This window comes from Mycteria americana, chromosome Z (assembly GCF_035582795.1).
Source record: "Mycteria americana isolate JAX WOST 10 ecotype Jacksonville Zoo and Gardens chromosome Z, USCA_MyAme_1.0, whole genome shotgun sequence".
In the NCBI taxonomy this organism is placed as follows: domain Eukaryota; kingdom Metazoa; phylum Chordata; class Aves; order Ciconiiformes; family Ciconiidae; genus Mycteria; species Mycteria americana.
Genome location: NC_134396.1, coordinates 21,219,162 through 21,239,912, shown reverse-complemented (window position 1 = coordinate 21,239,912; position 20,751 = coordinate 21,219,162). Strand labels below are relative to the sequence as shown.

General features: G+C 35.0%; 1 protein-coding gene across 3 annotated transcripts in view; it reads left to right on the top strand.

Annotated features, from left to right (window-relative positions):
• Positions 1–20,751, top strand: part of FCHO2 (FCH and mu domain containing endocytic adaptor 2) — a 96,355-nt gene that overhangs the window by 38,868 nt on the left and 36,736 nt on the right. For all 3 annotated transcript variants that reach the window (XM_075526329.1, XM_075526328.1, XM_075526330.1), the window contains 3 exons: positions 12,892–12,936; positions 14,654–14,726; positions 19,007–19,031. In XM_075526329.1, the coding sequence (XP_075382444.1) occupies positions 12,892–12,936; positions 14,654–14,726; positions 19,007–19,031 (143 nt within the window). The remainder of the gene's footprint in view (positions 1–12,891; positions 12,937–14,653; positions 14,727–19,006; positions 19,032–20,751) is intronic.

Below are 20,751 nucleotides of genomic sequence, written 5' to 3'. Positions count from 1 at the left end.
TCTATCCTGAAGGAACACAGTTGGAAGCTCTGTTTCTGGAGAGCTAACACATTTTGTATTTTGAAGTCTTAAAAAATAAGGGTTTATTTAGGTATGGCATTCCTGCTGAAAGCAATGTGGACTTTTCACAGGCTGCAAAACTATTGATAAACCATAATGTTTACTATTTGGATGGCAAGCAAAGTAGTTTGATCTGGATTCCTTACAAGTTCATTAATGCTGTCAGCATTGTCTATTACCAGAATCATAAAGCATTAAAGCTTCAGTTTTGTAAACATTTAAAAAACAAATTTTACCTAGACTTTAATTCAACTGATTTCTGATTCAGTGAACTCAACTGAATTACTGATCATTTGATTAGAATAATGTTTTATGTGGCTGTCTGTTGGTAGTGGTGGGGGGTTAGTGCAAAGTTTGGTGTGAATTTTTGACATGCTATCAGGTCTTTTCTAATTGCTTAAGTGGGCATTTTACTCCTAAATGCCTATGGAGCATACTCCTTATGTGTTCTTCCCACACTGAATGCAAGAGCATTAAAGTGAGCTGCAGTACAAGTAGGAAGCTAGTGCAAATACTGTAAATGCACAGTTGTGCTCATTCCATGTTAATATCCTATTTAGTTACTGTGTTGTGTTAAACTACGTGTTGTCTATCTAATGAAGAGATGTACAAGATGAACAGGATAAAGGAAAAAAAAAGGTTAAGAATAACTGTATTACTCCTAAGAAATTTTAGAAACATGTTAGTCCTTTTCCAGGGATTGAGAGGCAAAACAAGGGCCATGGAGTATTAAAGCTTGCTTTGATTAAAGCTACTAGCTTTTTATGTGCTTGAATAATGAACTCTGCTTTGAGAGAAAGACTTGAACAGTGCTGGGTGTGGCATATATTTTTTCTGTGGTTTGGTTTGATAACATAATAGTTCATAGCATTTATAAAGATGCTTTTCCAGGATACTAAACAGCAACAAAGTAGATGGAAATAAACACTGAAAATGGTTAATACTAATTTTTGAAGAGCTCTGCATGATATCTTTGAGCTTCTTTTCCACAAGGAAGTGTAACAAAGCAAGGATTTATTTTATGTTCTTATAAATGATTTTCTTTGTATTTTCTGTAAATATTGTGAATATTTTAATGCTGCCAACACTTGTGATTAGGTGCATAAATAGCCTGAAGTGTCACCGTTTCTCAAAGCCTGTTTATCAACACTGACAGTATCCAAGGGATTCAGAAAAGTATTCTTTGTAATGGAGGGCAGACCATTGCTATATTTCAGAAGTTAATGGAAGAAGTTAAGTGTGGATATATTTGAGGATTTTTATGAGAAGCTGGGCTTGAGGCAGATAAAGAAGTATTTAAGGGTTCCGTGCTGTAGAGCTCTGTTTTCAATGTGGAGCTCCAGGCTCAAGAGGCATACCAACAAATGTGTCTTGGTTCCTGTCCTAGATGTCTATTTTATTTTGCCTGCAAAAATTGGGTCGCTTCATAAACAACAAACCTGCCAAAGCGGATGTGGATTTTAGGAAGTGTCATCTGCCAGCATAGATTTTTAATGATTACATATACCTAAGTTGCAAACTTGTTTTAGATTGTGATTTATTTATTTTTAATGGTCTGGAGAGTTATAACTGTACAGGTTTTGTTCAAAAAGTCTCTTAATGCAAGTGGAAGACTAGTAGCATTGAGGAAAATACCTTAGACAACATCTGTAGATACAACAGGGCAAAAGCTGGGTTTTGAATCATCTTGGACACTCAGTAAGATGAAGTACTATTGGGTCCTCTTGAATTTTCTTGCTACAAACAAAAACAGTTGCAGCCTGAGGCAAATAATTTTTCTGGGCTGTGGGAGCAAAGCAATATACATTTCAGTAACTTAAGTAGGAAAAAGATATTAATTAGGTGATAGTCATCAGGAAATGCAGTAGTATGCAGGGTAGGTGCTCCTATGGTAATAAAAACATTACTGAAGAGCTTTTAAACACCTGAGAATAGAAATAACATACTGAGATGTGTTTTATGCTAATAAAGTAAATAAGACCTGTACTTTAGTTACATAAAGTAGCATACCTTATATGGTATTAATATTGAGGGAAAAGTTTGGGGGTTTTAATTTATTTAGTGGAGATGTATTTTTCTTTTAAGATAGGAAATGTTCTGTGGACAGAATTAACTAGGCCATTAACTAAGTGGCCTTTTCAAACATGAAATTTTCACGGGAAGCGTACTTAGCAAAATTAGAAGGAAGAATTGTATTATTTTCTCTGGGTTTGTTTGTCTTTTTTTTTTTTTTTTTTTCTAGCAGAAGATAAAGCTTACCAGAAATGAAACTTTCAGAAATCTGGAAAGATTTGGAAGCCTGTTTATAAACATCTGTACATGTAGTTCATTCTTAGTTGATTGCAATGTTAGAGAAGAGCAATGGCTTGAGTCTTGTAACACAAGCTTTTTGAGGAAAAAATGTGGTTTTTAAACTAGGGAAGCAAACACAGGAAGCTAAAGTTGGACTTAAAAACAAACTCAAAACCACCTATCTTGTCTAATAGTCTGTCTTTCTAATAAAATGGAAGTAAATCTTAAACTGTGCGTATAATAGTCTATTTAGTGTTAGTGGTCACTAAGTTGTGTTGCACAGGATCCCGCTTCTAATTAACTCATAATTTCATTGACAATAATACTGCAACATGATAGTACATTGTACCAGGACAAACTGCCATTGGACAACTTCTGCTTTGAATTGACTGTCTGGTCAGCTAGGTCTGTAAGTCATGCTCTTTCTTGAACACAAATATTTATTCTGGCATTTGAAAATAAATTCTCACTTGATTTGTATTCGACCTTGTGTGTCCATGGTGGTTCTTGGGAAGTACAGGATCTTTTCTGCTTTGTCTTCATTATCTTTTTAGTGTTGTCTTAATTGTTATAGATCACCTGGGTGGCCTTCTGTGTCTGTAATTCCATTTTAAGTGATGGATATTGATTTGTCTGCATTTTGGCAATGTAAGGTACACTGGTGTACCCCTTGACCTGATGCCTGAATACTACGAGGGTGGGAAAAAGGAAAATGTCTAAGCAGTAGCTAATCAAGCGAGCTGCACAGACCTAAGCCGAGGTTTAACCATAACAATAAAATTTCAAATTCCTATCTTTATTAATAGTGTTTGTAATTTAAATTCTTTATTTAATGTTGAAATTAATTTGTTTTGAAGAGCTTTCTCTATTGGTTGCTCTTTTCAGGCGAAAAGGGATATCTAGAAAAACAGTATAAGAAATGCTGTTACTGTCATTAAACTTCTTCCTAAGCCTTGGGAGTTTACTTTCACAGAGTCCCTCTCTCTTTTACTGTTATAGCTGATACAGTCCTTCAGAGAATTGTGTAGTTCTGTATAATTTTTCATAGCCTTGTTCAGGAAGAACAGACAGGAGTGGAAAATCAGGGTCATCACATGCATTTGTCCTCTTTGCAACCACGGACTTGGATACTATTATGGATAATATTGGATGATAGTATGCATATTTTGTGTCTTTAAATGCTGAGACATATTTCAAGGTCAAACCTATACTGTCTTGGGCTCCAAGCAGCTCTTTGGGCATAAATGTGGGGAAGGGAGATTTTGTGGTAATCCTTAGTGACATGTCTCCCAATGTTATTCCTGTGGTTTCAACTTTCTCCCCCCACAAAGAAGTGTCTTGTACTCACCATAAGCTGCAGAAAAAGCATACCAGAAAGAATTTCACATTGACTTTCTTTGCTTATTGATGGCGCATGTGTGGAAACTGTCATATGCTAATGAGTATTTCCCATTTTACAGTTGGGGTGGAGAGGTAGTTAAGCATGTATACTTTTCTTTTCCCACAAAATGAATCTTCTGTACAAGTAAATAGGAAAACACTTCCAAAGCACTACAAAGCAGGAAAAAGTTCCCATGGAGAGGATTTTGTCTAACTGAAAAAAGATTTTTCTGTCTGAAAAATTCTGGATACTATAAAATTTATTTTCCTCTTTTTTCTCTTTAGGAAATGGATGCCATTAAATGTCTTAACCTCTGATGATTTCATGGGTTTAAGTTCAGAACTTCAGTAAGAAACCATACCCCTCTTGGTTTACAGGGACATTGTGTTACTGTTACAAAGACATGATTCTTTGAAGCAGTCTTTAAAGAGGAGGGCGATAATTTAACATATTTACAATGTCTAGTGTTCCAAAATCTTAGCTGACTCTTCTTTAAGAAGAAAACTACTTGAATGTGTCTGTGCCTTTCTTTCATACTTGCATGGTCTGCCTTCAGCAGGTGGATCATGCACCATGCAGTCCGACAGAGCCATTTGTTACACATATTTATAGACTAAGCTTACGCAGTTCTGCTGCTTCTTAGTATTTTTCCCAAACACCCCCATATAGCTTTCAGAAAACTTTGCTACTTTCAACACGATTTGATGAAAAGTAGAGGTTTCAAAGACTTTATAAAAATAAGGAGTTGGATAGAGAAGAAGGACCCAAACTAGTCATGCCATGTAAGGGAAAGGCAGTTGTAATGATGAAATTACTCATTTGGAGAGTCATCGGACAGCTGAGTGTGCGTTTGTATGTATGTGTGTATGTTGGCCAGCCACATAGCCTGTGGATAGTTCAAAACCAGCCACATCTCACATCCTGTTGTTTATGCAGCCAGAAAGGAAATATGGGGTGAAGTTGAAGCATAAAACAGGAGAAGATTAGGAAAGGGGCTGGGAGTGTTGTGGAGGACGGGACTTGGGGAACGCAGCGCTCTGCAGATTGGTCTTTTCGCGGACATTAATTTTGCTGCTCACAGACCTCATGCTTTCATAAATTGTGGCTGAAACTTCCAGTGTTTGTTGTCATATGCAGCTGTTGCAGGCTAGCTGGATCTCTAACTTGAAACGTTGCCTTGGGTATGTGTTTAATGTCTCTTGTTGAAAATTCTTGTGTTATCTGAGCAATAAAAAATATTTTCTTTGTAACTGAAGATGTTTGTCACCTTTTTAGTTTACAGAAAAAAAATCTTCTCTCTCCTTGCTGCTGATAAACACTTAACTGATAATAATTATTTTAAAGGTACTCAGATTATGATCATTTTCTTCTTTGTTTTTGCTCTGTAAGCCACATGGAAGTATTGCCCCTTGAGAGTAGTGTGCTTGCTGTATTTACAGAGCTTGTACCCAAAGTACCAGAAGAGCCTAAGATGAATAATGTTTCCTTTGATCTGGTGAGCTGAGTGCAGGGCTGGAAGGCTAGTAACAGAATCAGGGTTAGAATTGATTGCTTGTTTAGTAGATGTTCTCCTCGTATGTTAATTTCTTCATCTAAAAAAAGACTTGCCTTGGAAGTGCTACATATGTTGATACTGATAATTGTAGTTATTTATGCTGCCACTACTACCTCTATCTTTCCTTTTTCGAAAGGAATACTGTAACCGTTCTATAGTTTTCTTTTTTCAACATGATTTTTTTTTAAAAGGGAGGATTCAGTCAAGTCTTAAGCATCTCTAGAGGCTATGTATCAGCTAGGCTGATATATAATCCTGAGGATGTAACAAAGAGTTGTCAGAAATTCAGTGATTATTGTGATAGAACTGTATATTTTGTAGAATTAGATTAAAGGATACAGTTTTACCAGTATTATTTCAGAATTTTCCCTCAGATTGGCTTGTTAACAGGCCAGTTGTATTTTCTGTCCCTTATCCTCTTTTTGGCAAAGTAGAGCTGACCGAATCCACAAACTAACATTTGCTTGCGGCAGTCTGGTACTAGCATGATAAATATATCACAAATATGTTATTTACCTCAAAGATGGTAACAGCCATTCATCTTTAGTGCATTCCTACAAATAAGCTAGGCTTGAATTTGGTTTTGTTTCTTCTTTTTTTAATCTTGAATAAGTAGTCCTTTTCCAGGGAAAAATAAAATTCTCCTTATCTTTTTATAAAATCACTTCTCTTTTTTGGACAGGCAATAAAAATGAGAAGTTAATGTTAGAAACAGTAATGTTGAGAAAGTATATTTTGTCTTCCTGGCTTCTAAATTTGAAAGCTTGAAAATTTTTTTATAAACATGTCACAGGATCAGATGATAGCAAGAAAAAGATTGCTTATATGTTTGTGTACATACAAAATTGACCTTTGTGATGCAGCTTAACATCTAAACACTAAAACCAGTCATTTGTTTTGACAGCAGAATTAATTGAGGCTAAAACAGTCGAAATTCCACTTGTATCAAGCTGTTCATTAGGAATTGCTGTCTGGCTTTAGTGCTGTCAGAAAAATAACCTGTTCTGCTCTGATTAAATAGCAGAATGATGGTCGGTCCACTGAATTTGAGAGAGAGGTTGAATAAACTTTCTACTGCGGAAACAATTCAGAAGTGACACGCTGCAAGGGGGGTCAGAATGTGCATTGATATCCAGCTGAGCTGTCAACTGGCGCTGAGCCAGGCACGCAAAGCTTTGCCATTTGAGGCAGCATGTGAAGCATATGCAGTTTAAAAAAAATTGTCCTCCTTTCATGCATGATTTACACTCAAAGAGACAAACTTTTGTTTTTATCAAAAACAAGAATATGGTTTGTTATTGTATTTGTAACTACAAGTACAGATCTGTGGAGTTTTTTTAGAGGTTTTTGCTTGAAACAGATATGTTAATGTTTATATGTGTGCATGTGTGTGTGTAAACCGATTCCTCAGGATGGGAGGAAGGGCAGACTTTTTTTTTTGAGTGTCTGAGTGTTTCCAGTTATTGAAAATGAAATGTAGTTAATAAAAATATATGCATGGGTGGGATAACATGTCTTTCTGTCATGCATACGCCCCTTAAACTAGAAAGAAGAGTTTCCAAAAGCAGATGCAACTGTAAAGCAGTTTTTAGTTGATTTGTTGACTTCTTGATTTGTTTATCTTTTTAGCTCCGCAGGATTTTCCAGTTCATTGGTATACTTACTGGGGCTCTTTTTCAGGGTATGACATAATATTATGTTTTCCTTCCTAGTAATAGTAGTTGGCTTTTGTATTTGCCTTGTTTGTTTAAGAATCCAAATGGTAAAACTTCCCCCTCCCCCCCCCCCCCCCTCTATTGAGGAAAGTCCAAATTATTTTATTGCTTTGACCTTAGCAAAACATTCTCCCATTGTCTCTCTCAGGGAGGTTTTGTGTAAGGAGTATACAGATAGGTTAGAAAACCTGTCTCTAGGGTTTTGTGGAGATAGGTTTTGTAACTCTTTTCAAGGTAGTTGACAACAAACTTGACTGTCTTCAAGATAATTAGTGTCACTTTGTAGATAAATTAAGTAGTAAGTGTAAGGATGTTATTTATAAACTCTTTTCTGTAGTGGCCTTGTGTATACTCTGAAAATACTGTTCCCATAGACGTGGGCTAAATATGTAGTAGATACTGTCATATAATTTACAGTGCAATTACATTTTCTTCATTTGTCTTTGCGTAAGATCAGTATCTTCTTATTGCTAGCCATCCACTTTGCCTCTTAGTGTCATGAAAGCCCACATATTCACATGCCTCTTGTAACAAGAAAAACAGTACGTGTATTTTCTGAACAGTCTAGGAGATGCATCCTGAGCTGCAGACTCACTGGTGCTTAATTTATGCCAGTGTCACTTATTGTAAATTATTACATTGGTTAAAATACAAAATTTCTATTTATTTGAATTACCTTTTGCCTTTTCTGTTCTAGCAAACCAAAGCTTCCTCATTTTCGAGAGCCTAAGAACTGACCTACTCCGGATGTATTTGCTTCAGTCTCTTGTCAAATAGCAGCTGTCTGCTTCCATGTGTCTGTAAAACCATCATCCGTTTGCCTTTTCTTCGTGCCCATATCTGTCCCAGCTGGTAGAATGCTGTGAGCTGCAGCAGCTTGCCTTGGAAAATGCTTTAGGATGACGCTTGGTGGGAATGTTTACATACAATTAGAGGACCTTACTGATTTTTGACGCCTGCTCCCTTTGTAGAATACTAAATTCTCATTAGCATCCTGATAGCTAGGTATGTATCCTTAAGTGACTGAAATCCCACTAGATACTCATACCTCTTTCTGTTATAAAGGCTAACCTTCATTTATGCACTGTATTATTTTTTTTCTGTTCTGTGTGTGTACAGTAACAAACATTTTCAAGTCTATGTACAGGTATTTGAGATGCTTAAGCCATAGTTACCATTCTATGGATCAATGTAAAAACAGGCAGACCACACCGTAAAAAAGTTATCTTGAGCCTGAAACTATCCATGCTTAACCCAAGAGAACATCAATTCAGAGACTTTTGCAAGGGTTGGACTAGATCTCAGCTATAACATTTTACTTACTCCGATAAGTGTCTTAAAATGTGTTTTTTATTTTTACAGTGCTGCTTTAGTCCTATTATTTGCTTTTATTTTGTGAATATGAATGCTTGAGAATAGGCTTCCTTCTCAATTCACATTGTTGTCTTGCCTTGTTATGAGAAAAAGAACAAAGGAAATCTCAATCCTTTGACTGTAGTACTGCAGAATATCATTATTATCGTCATTATTATCGTCATTATTATCGTTCATTGCAGTATGGCAACATCTAGATGGTCCTTTTTGGTGCTTTGGGCTAGCATGTGGCAGGAACTCTAGAGACTGCTTCAGGGAATTACTTCAGTCCCCAACATCAGCAATACTTCTTAAATGTGAAAAAACTGCTTTTCTTTCTTTGGATGTTGCAATGGACAGTGAATCTGTGTACTTGCTTCAGAAATTTTGGCCATTATAATCTTCCAGATTTTGAGCTGAAATCCTTGTTGGCATTAAGCCTTTGTCTATACGTCAATCATTGGGCACAGGTCTGTTAAGAAAACTTTTCTGCCTCATAGAGAAGAGGTAGTACATCCACCTTAAAATCTTCATGTATCTGTTACGAAAGTTATTGTGATACCAGCACATGAGTTTGCATGCTTTGACTTTCATCTATATTTACACCTGTCTGGCAATCTCCATTAATGCCAACCCACTGGGAGTTTTTGACTATACTATGTAATGATTAGGGAATCAGGAGTCAGAAAGGTAGATGTCGTGGTGGTTCAGAGAAGAAAGCTTTTTGAGGGTTTTTTGCAGTGATAGTGCAGATGCTTTTGTTTCCATAAACACAAGTACAGTGGACAGTGCAGGCAACTTCTTAAGAAAGCATCCGAATTCCTTATTGATGGTATGCTCCCATAGCAATATGTATGCCTAAGGCCTTTTGGCTGGCTAGGGGACTGCAGCTGCTTCTAGCAGGAGACGAATGTGGTGTCAGTACACACTTCTGGCTGGGCTACAGTATTATTACCTCTTTGAGCACAAAGACATCTGCCCACAGGAGACTCCAGCTGTTATGTGGGCTACCAAAAGCTCAGCACAGCTATCCTGTTTTCTAAATTGGTTCACCATAGAGTGCCACAGAAAATGTCTATTTCTGTAATGTTATTTTGCTTAAAAAATACTACTCCCCAGGCAAAACATGGTACTCTTTACAGCAGGCATATAGAAAGCAGAACTGTTGAGAGATCTAAAGTGACAGAACAAAACTCTAAGAAAATTAGAAACTGCTACAAATTTCACTCTACTCCACTCAAAAGGGCAAAATGTATGAATTTGCCTTTGCTGCAAGCAAGTAATGCAGCATGTGTTATTGGTGGGGGTGGGTTAAATACAAATTTTACAAAACCAGCAAACATGTTTGGGCATTAGAGGAAAATGCTGAACTTAATTTTTTAATGTTTGTGGATTCACTAGGGACAGCCACTGGCATCTTGAATTTCTGAGATTCCAAAGGGTGAGGGCCCTATAGAAATTTCAGTTAAGTAGGAAAAGTAAGTTAGGATCAAAAGATGCTTTTGAATTGTAACTGATTCACATAATTGTTGTAAGAAAATGCTGTTTTCATGATTGTTATTTATCTTTCCTGCAATAAAGCAGCTAATAGATGCAGGGGAAGGAAAGAGAGCACGTGTAGGGAGAAGGGACTCCTATGGTAACTGCCCATTTTGGTGAAGCATAAAATAAGCTAGTAGGTATCATTAAGAAGAAAGTGTATTTAAAATTTCCAAGTTAACTTCATAGACCTTAGTGAAAAGTGGGACCTGCTTACTGAAATTTTTTGCACAGCATCCATCTCATTACTGTCTCAGACAGTTCTTCAGTAACTGAGATTTTTTTCAGATTGCATTTTATAGTTTCCCTGATGAGAAAAGAATACCTTGTTGCAAGAGTGAAGTGAATTTTTGGGGGATAAACCAGCTTTTGTTAAATCTAATTGAAAATGCTACTCTGATCTTCATATCTGTGCAGTTCTGTACTAAGCATGAATGTTTATCTCTTCAAATAAGAAGTTTATCAAGCTGTAAAAAATCCCACCTTCAAAGGCAAGTGTTAGGCAAGTGTAATGGACAAAATACAGGAACTTGGACGTGTTGTTAAAGAAAATCTTTGCTTTCTGCTTGTGTTAGAAGTGAAAGTTAAAGATACTGATCTGAAATAAGGATGAGTTTTACTTGAGCCTTGAATATTTATTTTATCATTAGTATAAAAGTCTTAAAAGTCTGGGGGTCGGTCTTAATAGCTGGAAAGGGTAAAGAAAAAGATGGTATTCTGAAAAATCTTGAGTATTGTTTTTCTCTAAAAATAAGTTTAAGTCTCTGTTGTTTACAGTTTTTTCCTTCTGTTTTTGTTTTGGGCATGAGTGTTTGTGGTTGGTTTGGCTTTTGGGTTTTTTTCATGGCCAGATGGGAATATGTATAGAAGCAAGAAACAGAAGTAGCTGAATTCTTAGCAAAGTGATGAAAAATGCATTGTCTGAAGTGTAGTGCTGAAGAAGTAACGGATTTAATCTTCAGCTTCTATGTTTTATGGTATTTTTCTGAATTTCTTGCTCAATATATTTTGAACAATAGAGTTTAAATTCCTAAAATAAAATTTTGATTAAATCAGTGTGGGGATGTAGACATCTATAGTTCTCTAAAGCCATTTTTCTGGATTTTTTTGCTGGTTTTTGTTTTGTGAGATACCCATATTTGCTGAATTGTGGAGCATGCTGATTTTAGTTTACTGTGAATTTAGTGGAGAGCAAAGGAGAAGGGATTGGAAGACCAGCTTAAAATGCCCATGTATTTACAATATTTAGTAGAATGGGACAGCTGTTAGGAATTTGTATTTCATCTTGTTATATTGAATAATTAGACTTGCGTTTGAAATTACTTAATAATTGAAATTTAAAGGGCAGTTAAGACTGCCATTTGAGATTGGTCTTTTGATATTCTGCTCTCAAGAGCTTCATTTGGAGGCCAAACAATTACATTATGATAAATGGGATATTGATGGGTTCTAGTCCCAGATTCTCGTCCTGCTGCTAGTTTTACAAGCACTCAGATCTTTTTTTACTGGCAGGGAAAGTTTTGCAGACTCAGTCTTAATTACAATAAATACAAGTCATTAGTTTGAGCACACCTTTTTTAAAAAAAATTCATTAGAAGTGTAAAATTTCAAAGAAAATATCTGGTAGATTTTATCTGTCTAAAATAATTCAATTTGCTTGACATCAGTGAGTATTGAGTTTCATTGTCAGTTTCTCAATTGTCTTTCTATTTGTTTGACATAAGCATGAATTTTTTTCATTTGCAGTTTTGAGAAATGCTGTTGAATGTAGCATTTATACTGAGTTGAACACAATTTTGCACTGCAAGAGTTAAATATACATACTGGGGGTTACATTACAAATAGAACCATTTGAGGTACTTAACTGCATGAAACAAATACAAATTAATCCCAGTTGTGTAATTTACAATGCTAATTCACAGCTAAATTATTTTTTACTTTCATTGTGGCATCTCAAATTGCAGCACAGTGATTTGCTATGGTGTACTATTTAAAATCAAACTGAAGCTTGTAGTCTCCATGTTTCTTGTATCTGAGATCTGTTTATATCAGCTATTTTAAGACTAAGCGTATGACATATTCATTTTGAAAAGAGTACAAGTGAAGGTCCTGGAAAATGCTTTCAAGTACCCCTTTTATTTTATGTGAAAACACCCTGAAAATTGCGCAGCTCTTGGTTTTATGGTGGATGCTCACAAATAATCGTAACTTCATAATAAAGATAAATCAGAGCACTTACTAGCAGGTGTGTTTTGGGGCAGGAGTGAAAGTAGTTTCTGTATTTGAGGTTTCCACAATCCCTTTACTTCCAGTTGGTTTTAATTTAAATTTTCAAGATTGACCGTTACCTTGTGTCAACTGTAATGGCAAGCCATAATAATGAATTTATTTAGATACAGCACTTGACTAGTGTTCTCTGCTTTTTTGTCCTGTTTAGTCTTAATGATTTTTTTTAAAGTTTTTTATCTTCTTTATTGCTATGTTTAAGATTCTGCATGCCACTTTTAACTGTCTAGGTAATTGGCTATGAAGAGGAAACAGAAGAACTAATAATACAGAGTTAGCAAAAGTATGAATCTCAAAATTAGGGCTATAGCTGTGCTTTTTTCCTTTTTGATTTTTCTTTATATAGCTCTTGTTCATTAAAAGAAGATAAATTGAAAACTTTACCCTGATACTGTATTATAATGCAATTTGGAATGAGGACACTAATTAGGGATGTTTCGTGTGGTTGTAATAATATAGGCAATTGAATTGTATTTAGACAGTGTGCACTAGTATTTTAATTTTTCAGTATGAAAGAGTGAAAATATTTAATTATTTGCTGTGCATGTATGATTTTGCAATCTGTTTGACCATTGGCAGGGTAATTGTGCTTTTCAGTTACCACCTGAATTTATAATTAGATTATCTAGTATTTTCAAGAAATATTAAGTCATTAAAATATGTTAGATTAAATTTGACCTAATGTTTATCTTCATTATCATTTCTTTAAGGCCCTATTGAGTTTGAAGAATGTAACACATCCAGTGCAGTTGAAGGTGAGTTGTTGTAGCATAGTTATTTACGTAAGAATCCTGTGGATAAGGACCTGAAACTGTGGAGTGAAGGCTATTCAGTGTCTGAATCTGTATAACTTTAAAGTACTCCAGTAGGCTAAAAAGCAGTTTTCCTTTTGAGAAACAAACTTCAACAAAAATAAGACCGATGTACTTTATAAGCCTAATGCACAGAAGTCAGAGAATTTTAATGTTTCTTACAAATATATTTTGGCTAAGATCCTGTCTTTGCAGAGGTTTGGATTTGGTTCATTTATGACTGTGTTGTAACTTAATTTACAAGTGTCAAAACATGGCCCAGGCTCTTTCCATTGTTACCATGTTAGTTATACCAAGTCTAATGCAGTATTATAGTCGCAAAGCCTTTCTTTGTTGGGGTAGCTTATTTTGCTTAGAGGATTGTTTTAAGTGGTTAAGAACTGCTTTATTTGTATAAGCTATGTATTTACTTTTGGGACAGAGGAGTTAGCACTATAGCTATAGCAGCCAACAACTTTTAAGTTGCCAAGATTGCAGCTGAGACTTAAAGTCTTTTTTAACTGGAGCAGAGAGGATCCATGTTCAGAAACTACTCTCATACTCCATTTGTCATTGGTTTGGGCTGCATAAGGCACAGAAAGAAAGTAAAGCCCAGACTAGCATTTAAAAATAATTTTGGAGCAAATTCTGTCTCTATTAAAATGTAAGATATGTCTGAGTTTACAGCTGCCTGATTTGAGAAGTTTTGAGTTATTTAACCCTGAAAATTTCTAAGAGTGGAGAGATTCCTTATGTGCTGTGTAATGCATTTCTGTAAAGGGGAATATAATGCATTTTTTTAATGATGTGCTTGAATTGTGAGTTGTTAAATTTTGGAAACCAAATTATTTCCACCATTTTGCTCAGAAGCATGCTGTCAGTAGTATCACACATCAAACCAAAATTGCAGACTATTTGGATCAGATGCTTGCAGTTAGTCATTTTGTTTGGCAGTCTGCTTCAGCAAAAACTGGGGAGAGGAGCAGACGTGACAGCAAGTCTGATGGAATATTTAAATTTATTTTAATTTCAGTACATTAAATGAGTATGAAAGCAGACTTTTTTCTGTACTATACCTATATGTATCCAGTGCTAAAAACAGGGAAAAAGCAACAGAGGAGAGGCATGGTTGCAGACTCAGTGAGAGCCGGCCTTAGAGCTGGCTACAGCACTGGGAAATCATGAACTCAGTATCAGCTGAAAAGCCAAGAGATGTTTTCTTTTTTCATAGGACCAAGATGCTGCTTCTTAGGAGAGACAGGGGCTTGCAGCTATCGGGACCATGCAGGGAAATAACAACAGGGTGTTGAACTGCAGTAGCTGGGAGAGGCAGGGTTCAGTTTCTGATCCAAGTGCATTGGCTATTGAGGATCGGCCAGAGCAATAGCTCCTCTTGAGTTTCTGTGAGCAGAGTCCCTTTCCTCAAAACTGGCAGTACACCCATTTTCTAGTAAAAAAAGTGACAGTCTGCATACCCAACTTGGAGGGTTGGATGTACAGTGCAAATCCGTTTTATAAGGACTTACGTTCCCTTAGTTTGGCTCCATACCTGCCTCCACTGTTAGATTTTTCTATCACTTGTGGCAGCATTTAAAATGTGTTGGCTTTGGTATGCACCAGGGTTTGACATTGCTAAATATGGCATTGCTAAATCTTTAAATGAAAAGTGTTTGTTCCATAGGGATAAAACCACGGAAGAGAAAGCCTTTTGGTTTATCAGGAATAATGAAAAAAGAAAAAGATGCTGAATCTGTGTAAGTATATTTCCATCTTGAAGCTTTGTCTTGTATGAAAACTAGTAAAAGTATGGGGATAAACATTGGCTGATATTTAACAAAAAAATGGGTTTATAACAAGTTTAGAGGAATGCTATGAATATGAAAACATCACAGCTATTTAAGATTTTTGTAACTAAGGGTTTTAAGGAAATAACACAAATGTATTTGCAGTACTCTACTCATGTTTCATTCTTCCCTGTGTATAGGTAAGTAGTTCTCCCTTGTTCTACATTTGAACATTGTAAATAATGTGGTTCTCATTTGTACTCCTAATGAAATAATAGCTCTGTACATGGAAAAAGTACTCGGTACCTGTGTTTGGAGAATTAAAGCTTCAGTTACTCTTTTATTAGAAAAACTTTTGTGTACAGTATTGAAGGACAGAAAAATCTTTGAATGTTTTTTCAGTACATTATGTGCACACTCATTTCTGAAAGACCATCATTCGAACTCATGACTGATGTCCCAGCTATACCCTTTGCCATATTCATTGCATGTGCTCTGTCTCCCAGGAGTTAAAACTCTCCAGAGGAGAGTTGAATAGAAGTTCTTAGATGGATTGGTTGCAGTCTATGTATTAGTAGTTATGGTCACTATATTCCAATGTATTTTTTTCATCATTTCTAGATGTGTTTTCTCAATAGATGTGTTTGATTTAATAGAAAATAGCTTACAATTTGACAAACTTAGCAATATAGAAATATTCTGAGGCAACATCTGCATACATACTTTTTAAAATTACTTTTAAAAAATGCTTTGCCAGCCTTAGTTTTTAATATAATGCTGAAAAATTAATGACCTAAGAACTGCAGGTGCTAATTATTTGCACATACAAAGTGCCTTATAGCTATTTTTCTTTTAGTGCTTAATTTTAATAGTGATACACTTCTAAACCATGCTTTTTCTTCTCTCTGGCATGCTGCCTTTAGGGCTCCAAGGTGTTGGTTTTTTAAGTCATTGCTCTATATTTCTGTTCTTTCTGTAAATTAGTCTTTCCCCCACCCTCTCTTCTGTACTTTATTAAGCTGGAGTAAATAGTAAGAGAAGTGTTGTATATAGTGTGATTTTCGTCAGCAGTAATCTGAGAATACTATTTTGTTACAAAGAATCTTTTTTTTTTATGAAGGTTTAGTTTAAAATAATTAAAATGTTATAAATATTTGATGATATTCATGTTCTAAACAGCTTTAGTGCCCTTTTAAAAAGTAATCCATTCTCTCTGGAAAGTTATTTACTACATTTCTTTTTGTGATGCGAAACTGCTGCAGTATCAAATGGCAGCAAAAAAGTATGTTCGATCATTTGCCTTTTGTGTCTTGCATTTACTTCACTGCGAAGTAGTGATTTTGATAGTATCGAGTACTGTTGTATGATTGAATTCTGTAGCTGTCAGCTTTTCTTGTCCAACAAAATAATTGTTTTGCCACAATGTGGGTTATTCCTCAAGCTAATCTCATGTCATGTACGTTATAAGCCTCCTTGCAAACCAGGCATCTCCTTCCATCCATTCTTTGGCAGATGATGAAATGTAATCTAGCCCCAGCAAAGATTTGGGGCTCTTAGTAGTAATTTTCTGGAGCCAGTAAAGGCCTGGAAGCTCCAAATGAACTCTTCCCAGGTGTATGACTCAATGTGTCCTTACTCAGAGATCATGTTTTTCTTTGACCTGTAACAGAAAGAAAACTTTCTTAGGCACTGAGGGCTGAAAACTGGCTTCTAGACTATGTGAAACACTTTCTACCTTTGTATGCTTATCTGTTGCAGTATCTGAATACTTTTCTAAAAGCTGCTTTTTCCCAAAGACATTTTATTTAATGTTGAAAGATATCAGTGTCTCTTTCTAGAAAAAAAATTGGTTTTCATGGCACGATGCCATTACAAAACATAAATCAGCTCAGCTACTCTGAAATGGGAAAAGAATTTGCCTTGCTTTCAACAAGTTGGACTGAAATTTTATTTATATTATTTTATTTGTTTCTATATTTGCACACAATACAAAAATGAATAGATTCTGAGGTCAGAAAGAAAGAAGTATGACAGCATGATATTGACCTCTTATGTAACACATGCCATAGGCTTTTACAGAGATTCTTGCATTCATCCATAACTTCTAAATGAACTAGAATGTCACAAATAAATGAGGATTCTTTTTGTGCTTAAGTAAAATATTCTCATAGTTATTTATGATATCTTTAAAAAATTTTATTGCTAGTCTAAATTTGTCTGATTTAATCTTCAGCTGATGATCCTGTTATAGGCTGTATATGATGAAACTCTGTATCATCAGAAACTTCTCAGCACATAGAGGTCAAGTCCTTTCTTAATCTCTTGTTAAATTAGGCTGTAAGCTTGTTCAATTTGTGTAGGGCAGGCTTTCCACATCTAGAAAAACTCTCATGGTTTGTAGGGTTTTCAGTTTATCAATACAGTTTTTAAGGTGTTGACACCTAAACTGGATGTTGTGTCTAGTAATGGTTTTACACAGGGAAATACCATACATAGTGTATTTATTACATATTGCTATACAGGTTAGTCAAGGATTTCAGTTCTTTTTCTAACCACTACTTTGCATGATTTGGTTGTTTTAGTTTTTATCTACAATCCTTAAATTCCCTTACAGAATCCCTATTTGCTGAAATGTTACCTTATACTAGAAGCATGACCTAGTTCTTTACTCTTAAAAGAAAGATCATGCATCTAGTGATGTAAAAGCACATCTGTCTAAAACCTGATGTCCTCATTTTCCACTTCACCAGCATTTGCAGACTATTGAGGTTTCCTTTGTATCTTGAGAACAGATCCTGGGAGGTGCTGTTGGTGCTCCTCTGAATGGTACTAGATCTGCCATTACTTTTTGAGATCTATTAGCTCGCTAATTTTGAAAATCTTCATTATGGGCTGAATTACTTTCATTGTAGTTTGCCTCACATCTTTCACATTTCTTAACTTTTATGGACTTCAGGCTGTCTTGTTTGAGTAGGAACTTTTTAAAACCACATGTCAGAAAATGTATTTGTTATATCTTTTGAGTGAAGTCTAATATTTCGTGTCTTTGAGCTGTAAAATAGCTTTTAAAATAGCTCTTTCTATTGCTCTGAATTCAGTTTAGCCAGCAGAGGGAGATAAGATGTAAGTCAATTAGAAACTTGGTCGCATATGTTTTCTTTTGTGTGAGGCCTTTCAGAGGAGACGGGATCCTTCATCTCACTGTCAATTCCTTAACAGACTGTACGAATTCCATATTAATGCTTCCATGTTAGCAAGTTTTCGTACCTAATTTTAAAGACACTGTAGTTTTTACACTTCACCCATTTAGCCTTTCAGAGAAGATGATTTAGATTGCAATAAATTCCCCCCCCCCCCCTTTTTTTTTCTGTAAGTGCATGTTTAGGATGTTCAGTTTGATTATATAAAATCACTGTTGTTCTGTTACACTGGTGCTTACGGCTTTATTTGTCAGGATACAGATTAGAGAGGACTTGTATGCCACTCAAGTATTCCCACGTTCTGTAAATGTAATTGTTTCTGCTTTTTGCAGACATCGGAGAGAATCAGTGTCATCCATTTTTTTCAAAATACCACTGCTTAAATCGAAGTTATAGTGGAAAAATATAACACTTGTGAATAATGTGCTTGCAGTTACTGCCTTTTTGCTGATGACATTTGGTTTTTTGTTCTTTGGGATTTTTTTTAAAGTGCTTATTAGGAGGGTACTCTATTATTTTTTTTCAGCCTCTTCTAGTGCTTGACAAACATGAACTAAGAATGAAATTCCAAAAGAGGGAATTTCTGAATTTCTCTAAGAATAGTCTTAATTTCTTTGGGAACTGGTTATTGTCCAAAATGTTTTGCAATTGCATGTGGACTATTTCATTAGGATTGATGACTTCTACTTATTGTGTACATCAACCACAGAGTCCTGATTCTTAACGTGTATTCATCCAGAATACAGCATGGTACTCCTGGTTTCCCTTGATTTTTTTTTTTTTTTCACTATGATGTGAGTTTGCTTTTTCAGTATTTCTTTTGAGTTTTTCTTCTGCGGTGTTTTAAGCATAAACTTTCAGCTTTTATTTAAATTTCATTCAGTTACGTGTGGATTATTTATACTGAAAATTTTAGCAGAGTCTGAGAGGCAAAAGGGTCAAATGCAATGTTTCAAATTAATTCAAAATATTAAAGGAAGTACCAGAACTGTATGAATAAAATAATTTCTGCATTTTATAATTGTGTCTTTTCTTTATTTTTTTTAATAGGGAGTGTCCAGATGCAGACTCAGTTGTAAGTAGACTTATTTCCAAATGCATATGCTAATATTGTCAAGCACCACAATCTGATGAAACTTAACTTATATACAGTCCTTGTAATGCATTATTTATCTGATAGAGGATTTAGTATTTTGATAACATAGTTGAAGTGTTAATTTTGCTCAGTACATAATCTCTAGCGGTATATCCAAATATGTGTCAGTAATACATTTATATTTCCTAACAATTTTAGGTTTTATAAAAGGTGTTTTTACTGCAAGTATTTGCTAGTTTATTTTTCAAGTTAATACTTTAAACTGCTTGGCTAATAGATTCTAAGTATGAAAAAAGTTCAGTTTATTATGCACCCAAGTTTGTATCATTATATTCCTCTGCTTACTACTGTTTCCTTTGAGAAATCCTTCTAATATTGATGACGTTCTGCTTTATCACTGGCAACAGAGTGTAGAAATGTACTTTTTAAAATACGGCTTTAAATGCAGTATCTCTAGATGCACTTTATTAATGGCCTAGTTTTCATTGCTGTCAGTTTGATCTGTGATATGTCTTACAATTTCATTTGCTAAATTCAAATAAGTGACAGTTGCAAATTAAATTGGTATGTTAATGCTTTTTTTTATTTCCTTAACTGAGCCTTTTATTTTACTTAAACATGTATGTTGTCTTGAATTATATGTAACAGATTGCAGTTCCCTATAGCTATAGTAGGGAATAATTTACAGAATAATTTAAGTGATTTTCTGTAGACTGATTTGTTTTTCAGTTCAGTTATTTAGTTGCCAATTATATGAAACAATTTAAGTTTCCAAGTTCACCTATTTTGTGGATTTTCTTCTTTGCATTTAATATCTGGGATTTTTAGTACCTCACATTAAAACTTCCTTTGAGAACTTCATTTAAAAAAATCTAGTAGAATCATTCTTTGAAATAAGGAAAAGTAAGTTTTGCCACATAATAGAACTATATGTCTAAGAACAGCCTTGTAAGCATCATCAAGACAGTTATTTTTATCCTGTGCAAAGTCATCTTGATTTAGGGCAAATTTCTTTTCTTGGGTATATTTAAAGGAAAGTAACTTTAGAATTATCCCTGTAATTATCAGGCTTTTCATGGAAATAATATCTTTTGGCAGTTCAGGTTGGGTCAGTGGCGTGAACCACAACTGAGTTTGACTTGCAGTGTTTATTTTCTTCTTTGCTTATTTTGGTCTCTACATTTTTTAAAAATAATTAGTTCAAAAAATTCAACTGTAAATGTGTCTGACGCTCTTTGGCTGCATGAGGCACACCATATGATCATCTAAGTTAATTGTTCTGTCTAGATGTAAGGCATATTTGGTTAAAAAAAAGACGTAACTTTCATAGTGTCTAACAACAAAACTGATACTTTTGTTGCATTCTCTTTTTTTTTTTTCTTATGTCCAACATTTTATGACTGCATTTGGAATTTAAAATCTGGTCTATCATTTCTTCTTGCTTGCTACAAGCAACAGTATTCTTCTGAATGGTAGAATGCTTTAATAGCAGAAGCCATTACTGTCATTCTCATGAAAAATGATGCAGCATACTACAGATGATTAATTTTACCCCTTACAAACAAGCACTCCAGAGTGCTTTGACATTTTAAGGTTGATGTCCTCTTTTGGAAGGTCCCATTTCAAATGTTTTTCATTTTTCTTGTCTTTTACTTTAAGATTTCCTTTCTGTTTAATTTTTCAAACTTGATCTAAATAA